The 21,802-nt window shown below is 38.8% G+C and overlaps 1 protein-coding gene across 2 annotated transcripts in view; it reads right to left on the bottom strand.

Moving 5' to 3' along the window:
* mbd6.L (methyl-CpG binding domain protein 6 L homeolog) overlaps window positions 1-21,396 on the bottom strand; it is a 28,616-nt gene extending 7,220 nt beyond the window's left edge. Inside the window, exons 1-7 of one of the 2 annotated variants that reach the window (XM_018247465.2) lie at window positions 21,187-21,396; window positions 11,725-11,914; window positions 10,207-10,343; window positions 8,621-8,723; window positions 6,859-7,027; window positions 4,349-6,049; window positions 320-1,023 (exon numbers count right to left, since the gene is read on the bottom strand). In XM_018247465.2, the coding sequence (XP_018102954.1) occupies window positions 320-1,023; window positions 4,349-6,049; window positions 6,859-7,027; window positions 8,621-8,723; window positions 10,207-10,319 (2,790 nt within the window). In that variant the 5' untranslated portion in view covers window positions 10,320-10,343; window positions 11,725-11,914; window positions 21,187-21,396. The remainder of the gene's footprint in view (window positions 1-319; window positions 1,024-4,348; window positions 6,050-6,858; window positions 7,028-8,620; window positions 8,724-10,206; window positions 10,344-11,724; window positions 11,915-21,186) is intronic. The other variant, XM_018247464.2, reaches the window with a different exon arrangement.
* Window positions 21,397-21,802: the final 406 nt, after the last annotated feature.

Here is a 21,802-nt window from a genome sequence, read left to right as displayed (position 1 = left end):
CCAGCAGTCCAATATACTGTATAGCGCCCAGGGAAAACCTATACCTGATTTTCTCTTTATTTTCTCTCCATTAGGCAGGGGTTGGGAGAGTAGTCATTGAGAAAAGCAGGTATTGTCTTTCACCCCCCAAAGATATTCTCTTTTTTCACTTAGTTAAAATCACTCACAGGACTTTTTAGGTGCAAGGTAGTAGCTTATTACAACGTTTCGGCTAAAAATGTAAGCTTGCATTTGCTTTTGCAGGATAAACCAAGTTAATTTTAACATAGGGTCTCTGTAAACATGCAATATGTTTGTATTTAAAATGAGCATGTCCTACCTTTTCAGTTACCTGTCCAGCGCAAGTGGAGGAGTCCACAGCCCCAAGACTGGCAGCGAGAAGTGCAGAGTTTAGAGCCATCAGAGCAGATGATGCAGGTGGGAAGAGCAGTGGTTGGAGACCATTATCAGGGAAAGTTTCAGGTAAGGACAGGGGTGCTTCATTTTTCTCAGCTCCGTCAGTTTGTGGAGTAGGTAATGAGTCCAACAGGGGCATGAGAGATGGCAAAAGGGTGCTTTGTTGTTGGTTGTTTTGTTGAAGATCAAGCTGTGGTAGCCCTAGTCCTCCTAGTGGTAAAAGAGGACCTTGCAGGAGAGACGCCATCAGTAAAGTCTGCAAAGCAGTAGATTCAGGGTCCCCCACTGCAGAGGGCAATGACAGAGATGTATTCTGAAGGCCTAAAAGTCCAATATCTGTACTTCCAAGCAAAGATGATGACAGTAAATTTAGCAAACCTTGGTTCAGAATTTGTTGGTGTTGATGTAAACTAAGGGAAAGTGGTAAAGACCCCAGCAGCACTAGGTTTAATAGAGCAGGAGATGCAGGAAACGGCAGTACTTGATCCTGACCCAGAAAGGGAAAGCCATCCCCAGATGAAGGCAAGGAACAAGGCAGCTCATTAATTCCTTCTGTCACACAGCTCGGCACCACATTAGGAGTAGTCTTTGCTACAGGAGAATGGTTGGGTCGTACAGTTGAAGTTGCTAATAAATTATTGGATAAAAAGAAATAAAGGGAAACAATTATAAATACATAGCATATACAAGTGAAATTAAGCAATTATCAGACACACAAAAACTTAATAAAGTACTTCCAAACTGTATGAGCATTTGGGGTTAAAGCTATTCATTTCTATAAAAAAGTAAGTTTATAAAAGGTATGGAATCTATTATTTGGGATATTGGGTTTTCCTGGTTAAGAGGTCTTTACATAATTCAGATCAACTAAAAATCATCTGAACATGAAAAACCCAATAGGATTATTTTATCACCAATATATATTAATGTAGCTTAATTAGGATCAAGCACAAAGTACTGTTTTGCATAATGGGTTTCTGGATAAGGGATTCTACACCTGTAATTCCCTTTAGTATGTAAGCCACAGACCATATAATCTTTGAATATTTTCATTTATACATACAAGTAGTAGTTTCCATACTGTCTATATTGAGACATATTTTATAGACTTTAATGACAAGTTCACAGGGAAATGCCTTACTGAGACAATACCATTGCTCTCCTCCATACCCACAGGAGTAAGACAAATATGCAGCAAAAGCATGAAACACATATTTACATTTCTAACTGTATTCAAGAAATGAAACCTGAGGCAGCTGACCTGATGCCGTATGCCCACACAACACTCGGCAACCTTTTCTGCACTCCGACCATAATGATAAAAGGCCAATCACGACACTCTCTCTATAAAAGCCTATTTTCCAGCACAACAAAAAAAGCAGACTTCATTTGTATGGCTAATGACAGAGAAACACGGTCTGATTTTGAACAAGGTTGTATTTCATACCTTCTATACTAAGCATATCTACTGTAATGACACATTCATCTTTAAGTCAACCTTTTTAGATATGTCACATAGAATGCCCTATTCTATTCTTTTTTAATAGGTCGTCAGTTCTTATAGTTTTTTTTTAATGTTTGGTTTCCTCTTCTAACTCATTCCATCATACACTAGGTGGGAAGGTGCAAACACTATGGCTCATTCTTTATCCTAATCCTACATCATACACTATCTGCTATGGGGACTGCAACAGTAATTTTCTTGTGGTTACTTTTAAAGGAGACATATTGTGTAAAAAAACATAAGAATGTACTAGTGCATTAAACTCTCAAATATAGAAAGAATGTGCTTTAAAAAAGTAGTGTTTCTGGTTACTTTATTGCAAATTTCTGCAAAAGCCCTACTAGTCCCGCCCATTTCATGCTGCCTCCTTTCCCAGGCTGTGCAGGGGAGCCAGCGACACTCAGCATACTGCGCTGTAGGATAGAAACCAATCTGCAGCTAGGCTGACCTGATAGGGAACAGAAGCCAATCTTTGCTTGTGTGACTGCAGAGCTGTCATTGGCTGTCCCCTTCCTACTGTGCTTCTGGCAGGGACCATTAAGACACGCCCACCCCTCATTTAAAACAAAGACAGGGACCAGTGAACATCTATGGGAGTCAGTTTTTAAAGACAATATTAATTTACACCAAAAATTAAAACCAGCACCATAAACCATACTTACAGTAATTTGAAACATGGACCAAAGAACATCTATAGGGAGCTCCAATAAAAGGGCTAATTTTGAAGACAATATTAATTTACAGGCAAAAGTAAAACCAGCTCCTTATAGTATACATTGAGGGTGGTTTCATTTATCCTATATTTCTCCTTTAACAATCATTCTATTCAAATGCTCGCCTACGCAGCATCCAGTTTATGAAACAACTGCCTGGTTCCCTGGTTGCTAGGATAACTTGGACCCTAGCTGCTGAAATTCCAAACTAGAGGGCTGATGAACAAGAAGCTAAGTCGTTTTTTTACCCTAAAAAATAAAAAAGTGAAAACCAATCACAAATTGTGTACAACATACTAAAAGTTGATTTATAGGGGAACTAACTATAGTGCAGCACAAGACAGACAAACACGGCTTGCACTGGAAAACTGTTCTTAATATTTTTTCTTCTGATAGACCAATTGGGTGTGCATAGGTCTGACTTTCTGTGTATGGCTAGCTGTACAATGTAATAGCAAACCAACTCACTAGTCGACTCTGAGGCCCAGCTGCCTGAATTATGAGAAATGTCTGTGCAGGTTCTTAATGGAATACCATATCCCATTCTGATTCACTGCTTATATGCTGTCTGCAGAGTTCCTTCCTACCCTGTAAATTGCTGCACTTGGTTCATAGTCAGGCAGACAGGCAGCAGCCTGCTCTACAAAATTTTGCTTTTGGTTCTTTTTATGTCATATATATACCAAACAACTTTAGAAATGCAAGCTGAGGCTGGATGCTTGAGAAGGAGTGTAACAGGACAGAAGGAAGACCAGTATGATTAGGGTAATGGCAGACGAGGAGATTAGTCTTTTCTGCTGGCAACTAATCGCCTCCAAATGCTTCCCCACCCCTTATAATGTAAATTGCCTGCGTTGAAAAAATCGACAGCACTTCATTTTTCTGAAGTTACATGAAGTTTCCAAGAGAGACAGAAAAACATCACCGGCAAACCACTACACTGAGATGGTAGGTGGACTTGTCTTTGTACAAATAAGGTTTGACCCAACGCAGCTTATAATAATACAATTTATAATAATATTAAGGGAGAGAATAATAGGACTACAGACAGTATACATAGTGTGTCACATAGGCAACTGATAGTTGTCAATGAAATATTATACAGCTATGTGACCTGTTAACCCGAAATTTCTGGGAACTGGGGGTTTCAGACAACAGATCTTTCTGAAATTTGGATCTAGAAAATCATGTCAACATTAAATAAACCCAATAGGTTGCTTTTGCTTCCAATAAGGATTACTTACATCTTAGTTTGGAAAAATTACAAGGTAGTGTGTTATTACTACAGAAAAAAAAGGAAATAATTTTTTTAAATTGTGGATTATTTGGATAAAATGCAATCTACGCGAGATGTCTTTTCCATAATCCTGAGCTTTTTGGATAATGTGTTTCGGGATAATGGATCCCATTCCTGTAGAAGAATTGTAGCACAAAGTCATAGGCTCCTACCTGCTTATTTATGATTGTGGCATCAGATTGTCACAAAACAATCCGATTAAAATCCACAGCAACAAAATGTATTTGTGACATGAACAGAGGTAATTCTATGTTACAGTACTGTTTTATATTATTAACTTTATTTATGACTTATTTTATGTATGTTTATTACATAATAGTGCTTTCCTGTTTTATTTATAGGGCAAATAGTTGTTCATTTTTTGAAAACATCAATATAAACCCATGCACATATTAGCAGCAATATATTAAAAATACTGTAGTTCTTATTTGCACTTACATGTATTTGTCCCAATGGGTGTTGAAGGTAATTTCTGTGGTAATGGCGTCCCTGAGTTCTGCTCTGTAGCTGTTTGAACTAGTTGTCCTACAAGGCCAAGAAGCTGGTTGCTAAGATCCTGGGAAGATGGAGACAGGCCAGGAGCTTTACTTTGGCTTGGGGACTCCTCAACTGATGAGTGAGGTGTCTGAAGAGAAGAAACAATTTGACCAGCTACTGGGTGCGGATGTACAACTTTGGATCTTCCCATGTCTTCCTCAGACTGACTCCCACTTCCTATCAGCTTTGACATAACAGGAGGGTTCATTTTAGAGAGTCCACTAGGACTACTAGGAGGAGGAGGAAAATGGCCACTGGAATCCTGTTGACTCTTGTCAGGACACGGAGAATGTCTCTGTCTTTTTCTTTTCAATATTACATCTCTTCTCTGGGAGTGAGGCAAGGCTGGAAGCCCCCGGCTTTCTTGCGTGCCAGCTTCAGAATGTAAGGTGTTGGGATTTAACAAACGATTGGGTAAAGTGCTAGAGGCTGTGGCTTCTGGTTTGGTTTGACTTGCCATTTGAGCCTTTGCAGCTGCTGTGAGGAGACTGCTGGCTGGGAAGGAGGCATTGCTTTGCTGGCCCAAAATGCACCCAAGAGGAAAGCCAAGTAGGCCTTGCGCTGCTCCCAAAGACACAGGTGGTGCTGTTTTATTGCTTTGGTGGGTTAAGGCATGGCTGGCATTTGAAGAAGATCCCAAATAGGCCTGCCCAAATGAAGGGAGGCCTTCAAGTATTGCTTTTGGACTCTGGGGTACAGAGCGTTTAGGAGAGGCAACAGGCCTAGGAGACCTGGAACTTGACCTAGCAGGGCCTGGGAAGTGCTCAGAGGAGGCAGAGGAGTGTCGAGAACGTTGAGGGGATGGTTCCATACTGCCAGCTGGGGATGAGATAGAGGATACTGAAGACCTAGTGGTGGAAGGAGAAGTCAATGTACCTCCCCTTTGGAAAGGAGAGAAAGGAGGGGGTAGCGATGGAGAGGACTGGCTGCCAGGATGGTGTTCAGGAAGAGAATGAGTATTCATTGTGGGGACCTGAGACTGGTGACAAGGTGGTGAGTTTAATATGTGGTGCTTTGGACTGGGGTGTTTGCAGCTGCTAGAGTCTAAAATACCCAGTGGATCTTTCTCAGGAAAGACAAAAAAGCGCAGAGGGCCCTGAGAAGGCTCATCCAGAGTCCGGGAGAAAGCCCCACCTGGTGCAAAACTACAAGAGCTAAGTGATGACTTCGGAGACAGGCTTGAAATATCCTGACTGCATGAGGAGTATGAAGGCCGGTTCTGGGAAGACTTAACTTGTGTAACAGAGCCAGAGTAAAGCTCATGGGATATGGCTTGGTGAGCCCTAGTAAACACCTCGTAGCTACCATTTGATGGTGTTGGCGGACAGTTCCTTAAGGCATAAGACTCACTAAGAGTAGTCCCTTGCTGCCTGGGTGGAGGAGGCTGTAAGCTTGGTCGATGAACAGGGTACCGTTCCCCAGGGTTAAAAGAACAGGAATCCTGTTTGTGTTCCAGCGGTTTATCCAACATGTGATGGGCAGGCATGTTGTGGGCCTTTTCAATCATAAGTTTGGTGAAGATTTCAGGATCCAAGGAGCAGGGATGCTGTCCCATCTTTGGGCTTGTGGATGCTCCATGAAAGTTCTGACTGGGGCTACATCCTATGACAAAACACAACAATTGTTAAATGAAACAAGCAAGACACATATTATACCAAGCATATTCAAAATACAAGCATAAGCAGTAGGAACAGATGTATCTGTTCCCCCACAAACAATACACTCTCTGGGGGAAAAAATTATGTTACTTAATTTTCACAACTTACCTTTGAAAGTCACACAAGTTGTCACCAGGCAAGTAGCCACTGTAACACATAATTTGCTGTGCTATACGACCTTCAAATAAATCCTGACCTGATTATTATTACATTTTGCATACAAGTTAGAGAATGCTTGCAGTTATGCTTAAGAACTTTTAGCACTTCTTTAAAATTTTGATTTTTTTACAACTGTCTCTAATAGGGAATTTATAGCAACATAACCCTTCTTGCAAACTACAAGGCAGTAAAGCAAATAAACACACAAGTGGTTTACATGTCAACAGCAAGTTGTTAGGAGATTTGACATTGAAGTTGCTCTAGTAAATACTCCCGCCCACTCGTAAAAAAAATAATAAATACTGTGCTGTGTGCAAAGTGTTAATGCTTTAAGGCAGGGCTATCCAATTGGAGGCCCACAAGCCAGATGTGGTTGTCCGAGTGATATTTATGGGCCCCCATTCATCCATAGACTTCATTGTGTGACATCATTATTTTAATAGAATGTGGCCCACATACACACTGTATGAGAGTTAGTGGCACTCTATATGTATTATGTTGGACAGCACTGCTTTAAGGTATGGATTATGTATAATACAAATTTTCATCCTGTAGCTGTTTAAAGGATTAAACAAAGTAAAAATTCATAGATACCTGCAGCTTGGTTCTGTAGTGCAAGTGGAGTACTCTCAATACTCTTATATAAAGTAGCTAGAGCCACAATTTTCCTACGATGGTTGCAGAGTTTGGTCATGTCCTCCTCCGCCTTCACATCCTCAGCACTACGCCGCTTCACTACAGCCCTTGGATCAAAGTTAAAAACCTAAGGAAATAAAGATGTAGAAAGATTACACATAGAACTCTTATATTGGATGGAGCTGAAAAACAGGATAAAAATGTGGCCAGAGAAAAGAGAATCTAGCCACTGTAATTACTAGAGCTTTAAAGTTGTTATGCATTGGTGCCATGATGGGAAGTATGCAAAAAAAACAATTATATATAGAATAGTTGTGTGGGGAACAAAAAAGCTTACAAAAAACTACATTCATTCACAGTAAACTAATGTCTACGAATGTCTAAAATCTACATAAAGTAAAAAAGTATATTTTATATTAAGTTCTGACAAGGTCATCATTATTTTTCATTTACAGTATTTCCTGTTATTTATATCATGCTGAGCGGAGAATTATACATCATTCACATTAGTCCCCGTCTCATAGGCACACCTATGCAGGCAAAGAGTTGATGCACTGCTCTCTGCTCCTCTATGTCTTTGCACAGACAGGAATGATGTTTGGCCTGTGTGCATACACATGGAACAGATATTGGAGAAAACATGAATAAATTCGGGGTTTTGTGCCGATATCCACGGTGTGTGTCTGCAGACAGGCTAATGCCTTGCCTATCAGTGCAGAAAGACAGAGGAGCGGAGGAGAATGCATCATCTTGTCACCGCCTGCAATGAAACCACAGGTGTAGAGTAGCCAAGATGCAGCCCTATTTGCAATTAGCCTTACAATCTAAGGTCCTCATCACTCCTACACACAAACACACTATAGTCAATAAACCTGCCTGTAAGTTTTTGGAGTGTGTGAGGAAACCATGGCTACACAGCAGCTTATTTATACTATATAATGATAGTATAGTTATTACCAGTACATTGGATTTTCATTGCTTTAAAAAACCCTTTTATTTTTTTGATTACTGTCCCTTTAACTGCATGTCACTGTCAAATTCTTGACACAGTGCCTGCCCATTACAGTAGTCTAACAGGTTGTAGGGTCCATACATGATACATTAAACAAGAAGTCTTCCTTATTTGGAGCTTCACAGGTTTTAGCACAACCCTTTACAACCCATTTCAATAAGCATTGTTGGCAAGTGTGCAATTCTAGATTTATTTTAGGATTTCAATCCTATGCAATTTTCACAGCGCTTCCCTTAACTTTTAGTAAGTGGGCACACCTTCTTAATTTGGTCACACCGTAAAGACCAAAAGATTCATCAATACACGTTGTATGAAGGAGGCCACAAAGCATCCACCGTACTATGCTGCAAAATTTTTATTCCAAAATACACTACATGTTTAAGGATTAAGGACCCTTTCTCAAGTGTAATTAGCCAACTGTGTGTACAAGATTTAAAACCATACAATGCTCCACCTTCTCAAGCAATTATCCAATCAAGCAGTGATGAAATCACATAGCAGAGTTATACAATAGTATCGTGTTTCAAGTGGGGAACACCCTCCAATGTTTAAAATAGGTACATTCACCATGCAGTGTTTTTAATAAATACACATTGTGTCAAAGATTTATACATTGTGTCAGAATTCAATATCCAAAGGATAAAAGGTCCATAAAGTGCAGTGAAACATTTCTTTCTTTCACAACTCTGAAAGGATTTTAGGATTTACCTTATAGATGTTTAGAGGACACTCCAGGCCACATTTACAGGTTCCATCGGTCACTAAGTAGGCTCTTAACTGATCTATAGAGGTAAGAACTGTACCACTTGGACTGCAAATAAATCAGATGCAAAAGTTACCACATATTTGGATAAACGTGAACAGTTCCATTAACACAAAAGAACCAAACAGTATTATTAAAGGAATAGTTCAGTGTGAAAATAAAAAACTGTGTAAATAGATAGGCTGTGCAAAATAAAAAATGTTTCTAATATAGTTTGTTAGCCAAAAATGTAATGTATAAAGGCTGGAGTGAACAGATGTCTAATAAAACAGTCAGAATCCAACTTCCTGCTTTTCAGTTCTATAACTCTGAGTTAGTCAGCGACATGAAGGGGGGCCACATGGTACATTTCTGTTCAGTGAGTTTGTAATTGATCCTCAGCATTCAGCTCAGATTCAAAAGCAACAGATATGACCCATGTGCCCCCCCCCTCAAGTCTCTGATTGGTTACTGCCTGGTAACCAGGGTAACCAGTCAGTGTAAACCAAGAGAGCTGAAAAGCAGGAAGTAGTGATCTGACTGACTTGTTATACATCAAATCACTCCAGCCTTTATACATTACATTTTTGGCTAACTAACTATATTAGAATCATTTTTTATTTTGCACAGCCTATCTATTTACTAGTTTTTATTTTTACACTGAACAATTCCCTTTAAGTTGTATTTATAAAGTGTCAACATATGTGCAGCAATAAAATCGGTGTATGCACTGAACGTACAGATTAAATACAAAGACTACAATTTCTAACCAATACAAGAGGTAAATAGGGCCCTGCTCAAAAGAGCTAATCTAAATCTAAAAGACATTATAGATAAAGGTGGAACATCAAAAGAAGAAGCAAACATTTCAAGAAACACATCTGCATACAGAGAAGACAATGGGTATTTAAAAAGCACTTATTGGGTTATGTAATAAAAGGTGCAAAGTTTGCAACAGGTATAATTACACATCAGAAGGCAGCATTTACAGTTCTGGCAAAAGGTGTTTGTTTTAAAAAGGTGTTCAAAACACCTTATTGTTCACAATGAGTTATTGCCCCTGGGCAAACCTTATGTAAATCAAGTGATCAGAAGTAGAAATGCAATGCAAGAACACTTATGTCTTTTGCATACAAATAAAGGTGATGCAACTGAACAAGCAAGGAAACAATGGGTTTTGAATCACTTAGTCAACAAAAAAAATGTAACAGATATGTAATATAATTATGTTGAAAAACAAAATACACCCTTGGCTCTTATAGCCGGTATTGATCCTTCTGGCAGAAATAACAAGTAGGCATTTCTTATAACTGTCTAGTAGTTTATGACATCAATTTAGAGACTTTCTGCAACACCTTCAGGCATTTTTTTTTAAAGCTGTGAGATGTTTTAGGTTTTTTTTTGCATGTTTTCAATCTCACCACAGAATCTTGATGAGATTCAGATCCAGGCTGTGACCTGGACAAAACCAAAATCATGATTTAAGAGTAGAAAAAGTCATGGCTTATTTACAGAATTCAAGAGAATTTCTATGAAGTCAACAGAAACATACCTGATATATGCCACCATGCTTGGCTCCATTCTTCTCTGCCAGCCGATTGGTACTTGAACAGTTGGGGGCCCTCCATAGCTATCTCCTCCTCCACTCTCACTGCCACCATTCATTTTGCTCTCTCTGCTCTCTTGTACCTTTTTGGGACAAAGACGTTCATATGTAATAAAGGGAACATAGCAAAACCTCTACCCTGTACTAGAAAAGTAAAATCCGAACTAGGAAGATGTAGTGAAAAAAAAATGGGGCAACTATAAAACTACTACTTGAACTGTGCACATGAACTTAACTGCTGGCAAGCATAGAAAGCACAAAGTGTGCAGTATAAATTGCATCTTGTGTCATTGGCAATAGGAATATGAGGCCAATATTAATGAAAAGATCCTTAAAACTAGCTCTAACCACACTCCTGGCAACAATATTTCATGACCGGTGTAAAGGTCAAAGGAATGACCAACCCAATAAGGCAAGCTGTGGAATCATACAGCCAGTATAATAAAACTGAAGTGAAACTAAACTGAAGTGACTGAAAATGGTTAGCCTTACTTCATATTTCCAAATTAATTATTAAAAAATAGTTTTGTCTTTTGAAAATTGGATTTCAGCATAGGATTCTGCTGGATGAGCACTATTTACAGATGTGTTTTGAAACAAAAGGGTTTTCCTGTGACCAACAGTCAAAATTTGCATTTGTAAGTAAAGCAATAGTACCATCTCCATCATTCACAAAGTTTGGAGAGAACAACACACATGGGTTAGACCAGGGGTCCCCAACCATTTTTACTCGTGAGCCACATTTAAATGTAAAAAAGAGTTGGGGAGCAACACAAACATTAAAAAGTCCATGGGGATGTCAAATAAGGGCTGTTATTGGATGTTTGGTAGCCCCTATATGGACTGGTAACCTACAGGAGGCTTTGTTTGGCAGTGCACCTGGTCTTTATGCAACCAAAACTTGTCTCCAAGTCTGGAATTCAAAAATAAGCACCTGCTTTGAGGCCACTGGGAGCAACATTCAAGGGGTTGGTGAGCAACATGTTGCTCGCAAGCTACTGGTTGGGGACCACTGGGTTAGACGGTCACAAAGAAGAAAACAAAGTATGTTGTTGGTCAATGTGCTTTTTTCAGGCTGCTGTTTGTAATGACAGATTGCCAAAGCTGCCCCTCTGAAGCAACAGATATGACCCATGTGCCCCCCCCCTCAAGAGCTCCAGTATGTTTTTTACCATAGCATGTTGGTGCCAGAGAGTCACCTTGGGTGCCAAAGGTTACCTAAGACAGGAATTCATTTTGTTTCAGGATTTCAGTAACCTCACGGATATCAGAAGTATATTTTTCTCTTATATATGTTATATATGTGAAATGTAAGAAGAGGGACATAATATAAAAGTGAGCTACAGGTCTAGTGACCCATAGAAAACATTCAGCAGATAGTCAACTGTTTAAAAGGAAACATGCTTACTACAGGCTGCTAGACCTTGTCTGCACCTCTAATTACATTACCCTAAATGAACTTACCTGCTCATCGCGGCATGGAATGAGCGTTAGATCTCCATTTGATCCTCACTGCCTTGCATGGTGCAATGACAGCGTATCAGGTTCCCAAGGTGGGAAGAGGCAGTGAATGGGGAGTGATCAGCTTCTCCTGGAAGACGCCCTTGAAGTTGTGAGACAACATCCACTTGAGGTCTCTAAGAGTCCATAGTATCTGGGAAAAGAAATGGCTGTATTATTTACCATTTTACAAACTTGACTTAAAAATTTACAGTGCTAAACTATCAAAAGGACAAAACAGATCCAGTATGACTTAATTACAAACACTTGGTTCACCAACTTTTGATATGCTGCTATGTTTGTTCTGGGATTATATTATATATAATACACAAAAGCCATGAATATCTTGTAAATTATATCCTTATAAACGGTGAGTTCTGATGTCATCAGTTATAAACGGTGAGTTCTGATGTCATTTCTGTCACATGACTCACTGGAACTTGTGTATTATAATAAAGTACCACCAGTTGCAAAATATGAGGATATTAGAAGTTACAGCGGAAATCCTTGACAATTAAATAATAATTGTAAAGAAGGAAGGCACTATACTTAAGCTATAGAGTCCCAAAAATCAACTTTAGCAGAATTCTTTAATAAACAATGGACAGGATCATCTTTCTGCAAGAAGCAAGGAATAGTGGTGCCAAGATTTAGAGGTAAGATTATCTTCCTCCCCCATTAGATTAGTGCCAGCAATATAATTAGCTCCCCACAGGACAGGCTAGAAGGTAAAAAACAGCTTGCCAGACATAACAAGGTTGTAACCTAGTACTGCCTACTACCATATTGGGCCCCTGATGAGAAGGGAGAAGAGTGTCTGTGTCAGCTTTTGAAGTGCCCATACTTACAGAGAAAAGTCTGAGAATAGGTCAGGGGACGTGAAAAAAACCCAAAAAACTCATCCTCCATTCTCTTCCCTCCAACCAGACAGAATAACCAGGACAAGGAGCCTGCCAGCCAGTAAATTGACATTTATTACCCGCTGGAAGAATAGTGGCCATTTCCAGACACAGAAAAGGAATTTGGAGGTGGGGCGCATGGATCTTACTCTTCCCTTTTGCTACAAAAAGAAACTATCAGTACCAAGGTCTGTAACACAATCAATGTATAAGGTAACTGTTGAATAACATCAGTACGGTCACCTGGTACTGATATTATAAAGCATTTACATACCACTGTTTTACCCCTACTACATTCCCCTAGCTTTTTCCTACCCATCTCTATGCAATAAGGAGAGTTTGTATAAAATCTGTTGAGCTCTGTATAAAAATAACCTTCCCTTTCTCCAGATGTAGACTGCATTTCAAGTTTACAGATAAGGAAGCTTCTTTATCTTTGCATTGATAATTTGATTAAATTGGCCTACTTTTACCCACAATTGCGAATTGTTTCAAGGTTTTCCCAGTTTAGCTCTGTTCATCAAACTTATATAGAACATGGGGTCATGCTGCCTCTTTAACTAAAAAAAAAATAGTTAAATACTGATTGCACTAAACATACCTTTTTCAAAACTATGTTTTTTTGTGATTTCTTGAGCAGACAGGGCAGTGCCAAGTTATTCCTCTGGTTCCCTGTATAGCTAACCACACCACCAGAGGATCACATCACATCCCTGGACTGCAACATTAGCAGTTTTGAAAACCAAATGCAAAAGAAAGTATTGCTTGATCAATGTTTGGGTTTCTACTAGAAATCAAAACATCTTACCAAGTCTGATTATAATAGGATGTCAGTGGCATGTGCTTGGAATCAAGCAGATTTCAAAGTTTGTAAAGGTCTCCAGTAATTATAGGCATATAGGCAACTGTTCATACTTGATCCATTTATTCTGCCAACTGCCCAGTTTGGAAAAAAAAAAAAAAAGTTTTTTGTTATTTCTTGAGCTACACATGTTATGTCACTGGACTTTAAGTGCCATAGGATTTACATTTTAGCTGGGTTTAGTGCCAGCAATTTTTTTGAACATTTTGTACCCTCACTTTAGGGGCACTTCCAGGGGAAATCTACAGAACAGATCAAAAATACATGAAAAAGTGAACCAGTACCAAATACTTTTTCACAGATTTTACATATTTTCTTCATGGACCAGCACACATAAAGCTGGCCATAGAGGTGCAGATTCTAGCCTCATATTGTACAAATGATCGTATGGCACAATCTTCCGACCTGAAACTAACCATTCAGATTAAAATAAAGTAGTACAGAAAACAAATCACACAATGCTCGGGCCAATAATTGACAGACAGCAATAGTACGAAAGTTACTCCGGCAAATAGTAGTGAGTTTCCCATCGATATTGTATTTAAGCAATACATGCAGAGATCTTATAAGTAGACTATATAAATCTTTTAGTCTGTCTGATCGACTAAACAACCAATCGCCATGGCAAGAAAAATGTCGGGAGAATATACACACGATCCAAAAATCATACAAAACGTTGTTTCCTACCATAGCATCTTTGCGTCTATGGCCTGCTTAAGTCTTTCCTTCACGCATGCTAAATTTTCTGTATTTTACATAACATTTTTGCACCCCCCTGAGAAAATGTAAAAGCAGGGTTCCACTGTATGTATCTTAACAGTTTAATGCAAAAGACCGCCACACAATCTACGGCCAAACATGCTGCGTGCACGGTGTGTTTTAGAAGACCATGAAAGACCACATTCTGAATTCAAAAGGAGTCGTTCAACTCCAAACTTCCACTAATTCCGAATACATTCTCAGTCTGTTTTATGCCCTTTTTGATAGTATCTCAGTGTTTGCATTACACACTGCAAGCTGCCGCCATACCCAGAAAATATTACTTTTTTTACCTAAATATATTGTTTTTTAAGTAATCATGCTGATTCTACCGTAATTGGAAAGGCTGAGTAAGTTCATATTATACATAAAAACATCTGGAGCATTTGCTTTTACTGGTCCTTTAATGTAGCGCAAACAGAACATTTCTGGAACATTTTCTAACCATCTGTATTAAGCACCATCACTTATATCATGCAAAAGTCAAACTTAGACAGCGGTTATATCCTCAGATTATTTTGATATAGGTAATGTTACTTTGTGAACAAGCAGTGTTCTTAGTCAGCACCTGTAGCCTCCCAATTCTTAGAGCCTGGTGCACGTACAACGGTTTCCACCATGTATCCGTTCACTCAAAATTTTCAAATATTGACAGCACCAGTCATGGATTTCTTTGCTTAAAATGCCTTTATTGAGACATGGGCTCAGACCCCAATACACTTGGCAACGTTTCAGACCACCATCGGTCTTTTATCAAGCCACCGTTTTGATAAAAGACCGATGGCGGTCTGAAACGTTGCCAAATGTATCGGGGTCTGAGCCCATGTCTCAATAAAGGCAATTTAAAGTGGACCTGTCACCCAGACACAAAATCTGTATAATAAAAGTCCTTTACAAATTAAACATGAAATCCAATTTCTATTTTTTATTAAAGCATTCATAGCTGTTGTAAGCTCATTTGTTACAATTTGCTACATTAGTTGATACATTTCTCAGCAGCATCTCTGGAGTATTACGGTAGTAACTATTGTATCAATTTTAACAGCTGCCTTTAATAAAACTCAGGGATTCTGCTCAGCAGCGACAAAGATAAGAAATGCATCAACTAAATTATTTATTAAAGGTCAAGTGATATTGAATGTTATCTTATTTAAGAAAAAAATAGAATATCAAACAGGCTGTTAACATCCTCAAATGATTCAAGGTAACTCTTCCATTGACGCCTACATGATCTCGACAGGTTTTAGATAGTGTATTTTGCCTTCAAGCTATTTCCAGGGTTGGGGTATAATAAATCTCGAACAATTGGAGTTTTTTTTTTTTTAAACCTGAAAATGTGAGTTTTCACCAAAAAACTTGAATTTTCGTGGAAACTCGAACCTTAATAAGTCTGCCCCTAAATGTATCAATTTAGAGCAGTTTACAGAGTCGGTGACTCCCTCCTCCCAGAGCTGCTTTAGATGATGAAAAATTAAAGTTTATTCTTCAATATTAGAAAAACACATAGAAAATAGAAAGTAATTGGAAAAAGTCTTTATTTTTGGTAAACTATCTGATACCAACTGAACTGAAAAAAAGTGTTGGAAGGTGAACAACCCCTTTAAAGTAATGACGTTAATAACTAAATGTGGTCACTTTTTGTTCACTTGTAATACAATTTTTTTGCCTCAAATTTGGACATGCCGACTAGGGCTCAGTTCACAATTCAGCCAAATCTTTTAGGAAGGATTCTAGAAAACCCCAAAATGATGGATTCAGTGCATACCTATTTATCACTGCTGTCTAGATACCATCAAGCAAACATCTTTCTTTTCAGATTGAATTTACATTTATTATAAATTAAAATAAACAAGTCTATTCAAAGTAGATTTCTTTTTTGAATAGAAATGATTAACAGTTTATGGTGAAATAAATAAGTAAATACAACCAGTAGGAAAATAGTACTGCAAGCCTCTATGACAATATATAATTATAGAACTAAGATTTAAGTTAAACCAAAACTAATTTAGCACCGTCACAGATCTTACGCTGAGACTCCAAGAGATATTGCCATTATGGGAACTATGATCTGGAAGAGGGAAACCTGGTAGAACGCTAAAATATTATCCATAATTTAAAACAATATAGTAAATCCTCTGGCAACGTTAGCAATAGTAATGTGCACCTGGTCCTTTCTGGACTTCTGGGGTTAAAAAGTACTCTGTTGATCATCAGTGTTCTAAAATTAAATCACAAGCTAAAGGTCACAATTCTCATATCTGATGGACAGCGTACACCATGCTTTGTTAAAAATAAAGTGCCTGCTTGGTGTATCTATTGCTTTATCCAATTCTATAGCCCATCCCTTTCATGCAGATTATTTCGGTCCAATATACAGGTGTACATATAATTGATACCTGGGTGCCTTGCAAAAAAGGTATGTAGCAAAAATGACAGCATTCCAAATATTTCTATAGCAATTAAGTGGGGAAAAAAGTTTATTTATCCAAAATTAGTCTGGAGAAATCCTGTGAGTGCTGCCATTTTTCTTTTTTTTTTTTTCAAATCTCACAAATTGTAAGTCTTACAAGACGCATGATTACAAATCCCTAGGGTTTCAGGAACAAAGCCTGATGCATGATTAATAACATTGGAGATAAATATCTCCAGAGATGTTGCCCATAGCAACCAATCAGATCTTTGCTTTTGTTTTCTAAATTGTAGGTGACTGTAGAGCTCCGGAGATATTTATCTCCAATGTTAGCAAACATTTGTATCAAGAGAAACCTCCTCTACATAAAGTTTATGTTTCACTTCAAAACCCAAAAACAAATTATACAATTGACACGACTGTGAGTGAGTATGTGTTGCTTTTTGTTAGAAGTCTTCGATTGTGAGATCCAACAGGCCAGGAAAATCATGGAATAGATTGACAATAACTTTAAAGCGTTGCAGAATATGTAGGTTACAATAATATCATCAGAGCATATTAATGTTTAAAGTTAAATACATCTTTGACATTCTTTTTACAACCACCCAACTTATATGCTTGGTCTATGTTGGAAAAGAGTTATCTATCAATATACTTGTAAGTCATCTGCAAGTTTCTTGAAACAACTATATAAATTGAAAAAACAAAACAAAAAAAACGTTTTTCTTCCATTGCAATACTACTGACCATACACCGTGATATGATGGGGTAACTGATTAAATATCAGTGGCTGCCCCCTCAAAAATGGTTCAACATTCTTAATGGATCAAACACATTTTCTACAGTCTGAATGTGTTGGAGGTCATTGGACAAGCCAAAAGTGACAAACAACTCCCCACTTCTCCTTAGATTCACTTATCTAGGCCACGATAAGTGGCATAACAAGGTTTAAAACTGGCTTCTCAAAAAGCCAAATCCTTTTCAAACAGTACACCAAAGACAATACTTTTTTTTTCTCCCCCTAATCATTTTTCTAAAACGTAAAGTTCTAAAAACAAATACATTTGTTTTCTCTTTTCTCAGGTTTACCAGTAGCAGCTTGGTAAGCCAGATCGTGAACTTTTTAAACTGGTACGATACTGGGTGATCCATTTCTCAGCATCAACAGTTTAAAAGCCCATTCAGCCAGAGTTGAGAAGTAGTGTTTTAAGGTGGGTTCGGGACAGTGCAGACCTACCTATCTGCTCTTATAAGTGAATGAGGAAAGACAGAAAAATATAGAACAACAAGTAGTAAAAAAACTCATTATCTGTGGCTTACTAAAATGACAGGATCTGTGAAAATACCCTGATCCCTTCCAAACACTTTTTTCAGTTCAATTGTTTTCAGATTGTTCCTCAGAAAGAAAGACTTTTTTCAATTACTTTACATTATTTATTTTTACCATTTTTTTTCCAAACTCTAAGTTTAAAGTTCCTTCCTGTCTCTGGTGTTTGAGTCTGGAAGATCATTAATTCAGATGTAGACTCCGAAATGCTACAATTTTGCAACATTTAGTTGATACATTTCTCATGAGCATCTCTGGAGTATTAGCAACTATTGTATCAATTCTAACAGCTGCCTGTAATGGAATTCAGGGATTCTGCTCAGAAGGTCAAAACTAAGAAAAGTATCAACTAAATGTATCAATTTAGAACAGTTTACAGGGTCAGCGACCCCCCCATCCCAGAGCTGCTTTAGAAGGTGAAAAATAACACTTTACACTTACCATATTAGAAAAACAGTTACACATAAAAACAAGAAAGTAATTGGAAAAAGTCTTTATTTCTGGTGAACTATCTGAAAACAACTAGGTGTAGGAAGTTGAACAACCTCTTTAAAATAGAAAAAGGAAAAATATATGGTTTGGTCAGCAGCAGAATGTCCTTCGTTCATACATCAGTGCATTTACAAGCAGTGCAAGTGGCCTTTATAAATATGTACAGCCTTACAGCAGTTGTTTTTTCAGTTCAAATCCTACTTGAAGGTGCAACCTTTGGCCAGAGCCCCCTTTAGCTCCTGAAAAGAGTACGGATATAGGCAAATATTAGATTATCACTTGTTCAGCCATAGTGTCAAGAAACATTTTTGGGTGAAGATTTCTTATGGAAGTTTAAATTTAGATAATTTGTTTATAAGATAAGGCTGTGTGTATCAGCCACTTAGCCTTAGTGCAGCATCCCCAGTGTGTGGGCTCTCCAGAAGCAGAGAGGCTATAGGGGAGGTGTTCTGATTAGTCCTGCACCTTGTAGTGGGGAGGAGTACTTGCAATCATTAGCATCATACCACTTTTTACAACAAACTGTAATTTAAAACAACAATTTAATTGTAATAATGTCAACAAAACTCTACAGGGCACATCACCAACCATGACCACTCAAAAGGGAAAACCCTGTCAGTCTGTGTGTTTGATACAAGCGGGCTGTCATACAAAACAGCCGAGACCACATCTTATTCACTAATCCAACGCAACCTCCCCAAGAACCCAACTGGTAAAAACTCAATGGAAATAAGCAACTGAAGTCATGCACAAATAAAGTGCAAAGTGTAACGGCTGTTTCAAACAGTTCAATCTTATACTGTGACATCTGGCAGTATCAGCCACGGGGTGAAAATAACATCTCTTCTTGTTTGAGGTGAAACCTTACGGTTAGTTCTGTGCTCAGCAGATACATACCGGATGGCTGGAATTAGAGACCCATAGACTACTAACCAATTGAGACCCCCCTTTTTATCTTCCCTTTAAACAAAATTTTTGATACAAAGAAAACTGATCAAGCTCACTCACACAACACTAGCTGCCCATATAACAATTATTTTTTAGCCTGACATCCTAATTCTGCACGAGCATAGTAAATAGATGAACATCACCATGGCGAAGGGACAAATTAAAACAAAAATGTGACCGAAACTATAAGAAATGCAAATGATCAATTCTTCACAATATTCTTATGTTACAGTACAGGAACATGTAGTTGGCCGTGTAAAGAACAAAGAAATTATTCCACCTCCTTGAATGTGCCTGCTGTTACTTTATACGACCTGAACATTTTGTTTATTTAGCTTTGAAAAGGCTATTCAACCAGGGTCCATCAAAATGGATGTAGAACTACAATACCCAGAATCCTCAACATTTTGCTGGTGCAGAATAAAGCAAGAACGCTCACCCTTCCCCCAACACTTAAAACAGTAAGACATTCTCCTCTTTGGGGTAAAAGACAAGACACCAGCTGCTACCTCTGTTACACACACACATAAATACCAACTGCCATAAAATAAAGTGATTGGACGAAGGACGAGGGAGACCTTTCTACCTTTCTCAATGTGATGAACATAGCAGTCATATTAATCACATAACAGCACAATTCAGAATTAAAACAATGTCACTTATGTGGACTTGGCTGATCACACTAAAGGAGAACTAAACCCTAAAGTTAAAAAACACCTACCCCACATAGACCCCCTCAAGTTTAAGTGTTAACTCGGACCAATGCCCCCAAGTCTTTAGTTAACCCTCCGGGCAGTTTCTGTCCAGCGGGCGCCATCTTCTTCTCTTCAGTAATCTTTGGAATGAGACCAGCGTAGCGGCGCATGTGCAGTTAGAACGATTTTCTGTTTCTCGACAATTGCGCATGCGGCGAAACTCACGAAAATTGCCGAAACACAGATCTCATTCGGAAGATTACCGAAGCGGCTGAAGATGGCGCCCAGAAACTGCATGGAGGGGTAAGTAAAGACTTAGGGGCATTTGCCCGGGGTAACACTTAGGCTGGGGGGGAGGGGGGTCTATGTAGGGTAGGGTTTTTTTAACTTTAGGGTTGAGTTCTCCTTTAAGAACATATTTTGTTTGCAGATGCGCCAGACTGGATTTTTACAGGCGAACACACAGCCTGTTCTTCAGTCGCCTATCCCCTCGTTCTCCCAGCAACCTTAGCGGTCAGTGGAAGCTGTAGTCCAATGCAGCTGGAGGATCACAACAGACAGGCATCCCTGGACAGGTCTCACACCTGGAAATGCACTTGCCAGCGGGATAAAATACAGGCCTGAGCTACTCCTCAAGTCAGGGCAAGGGCAGCACATAGTTCTATTTAATTGGAATCATTTGGTAAACAAACAGCTTCCTGGAAAGATCAGGTTTAGAAGCCCCAGCTAGTCGCCTCAGCGCTGCTCCCAGTAGTTATGATCATTCATTCCTGAGGAGACTGAAAACTATGGGTTTCTGTAAGACCAAGAAGTGTTTTTGACTTTACGGTGCCACATTAGCAGTTCTGTCACTGCAGTAATTACACATTTAGGATCTCATCAGACACTAAAAATATTAAATAAAAAAAAAAAACAATTGACGGAAAAACACGTTTTTTTGTGTGGAAATCTGTCACACTGTTTTTTTTTTATAATTAATAATAAAACGATCAGCAGGAACAAACTGAGCGATGTGGCTTTAGTAGAACACATACACAAACAGTGCATACCGCCCAGCATTCCCGCTTTTCGCGGGACAGTCCCGATTTTCATAACACAGCCCCGTAGTCCCGGATCGCTGCTTAAACGTCCCGCAACGCCGTTAATATCCAGCACCCTGGCTCCTGCCGGACAGCTAATCCCGACGTCACGGATCTCATCTCGCGAGACTCTGGTGTCACGTAAACACGTATATAAACGCAGTGACGTTGTACGTAGTGGTCGTAGACGAGTGACGAACTAGCTGAGTGTGACACAATCATAAACTACCCGCTAGTAGTGAGACGCAGTAGTCTGTGTAGGCCGCTAACAATATGTTCTACTCTGCTTGTAGGTCCTTGTCAGGGTAAAAAGAAAAAAACTCAGTTTGTTGCTAATTATGGCCGCTACCACACAATGGCTAATTTAGGAGAAGATCTTGCTTAAAAGTTAGTTTTTTTTGTACCGGGTACCAGTATATTTCAGTGAACAATGGACATTTATTTCATAACTAAGGGACAAACAAAAAGGCTACTGGTGTGTGAAATATGTCAATACCTCCCAAATGTCCTGTTTTACGCGGAACAATCCCGATTTTGGCAACTTCAACTTGCATTTGGGGGTTTTCCCGTC

Source organism: Xenopus laevis, chromosome 2L (assembly GCF_017654675.1).
Source record: "Xenopus laevis strain J_2021 chromosome 2L, Xenopus_laevis_v10.1, whole genome shotgun sequence".
Lineage (NCBI taxonomy): Eukaryota > Metazoa > Chordata > Amphibia > Anura > Pipidae > Xenopus > Xenopus laevis.
Note: the sequence above shows the minus strand (reverse complement) of the source record. Positions and strands in the feature narration are given on the sequence as shown.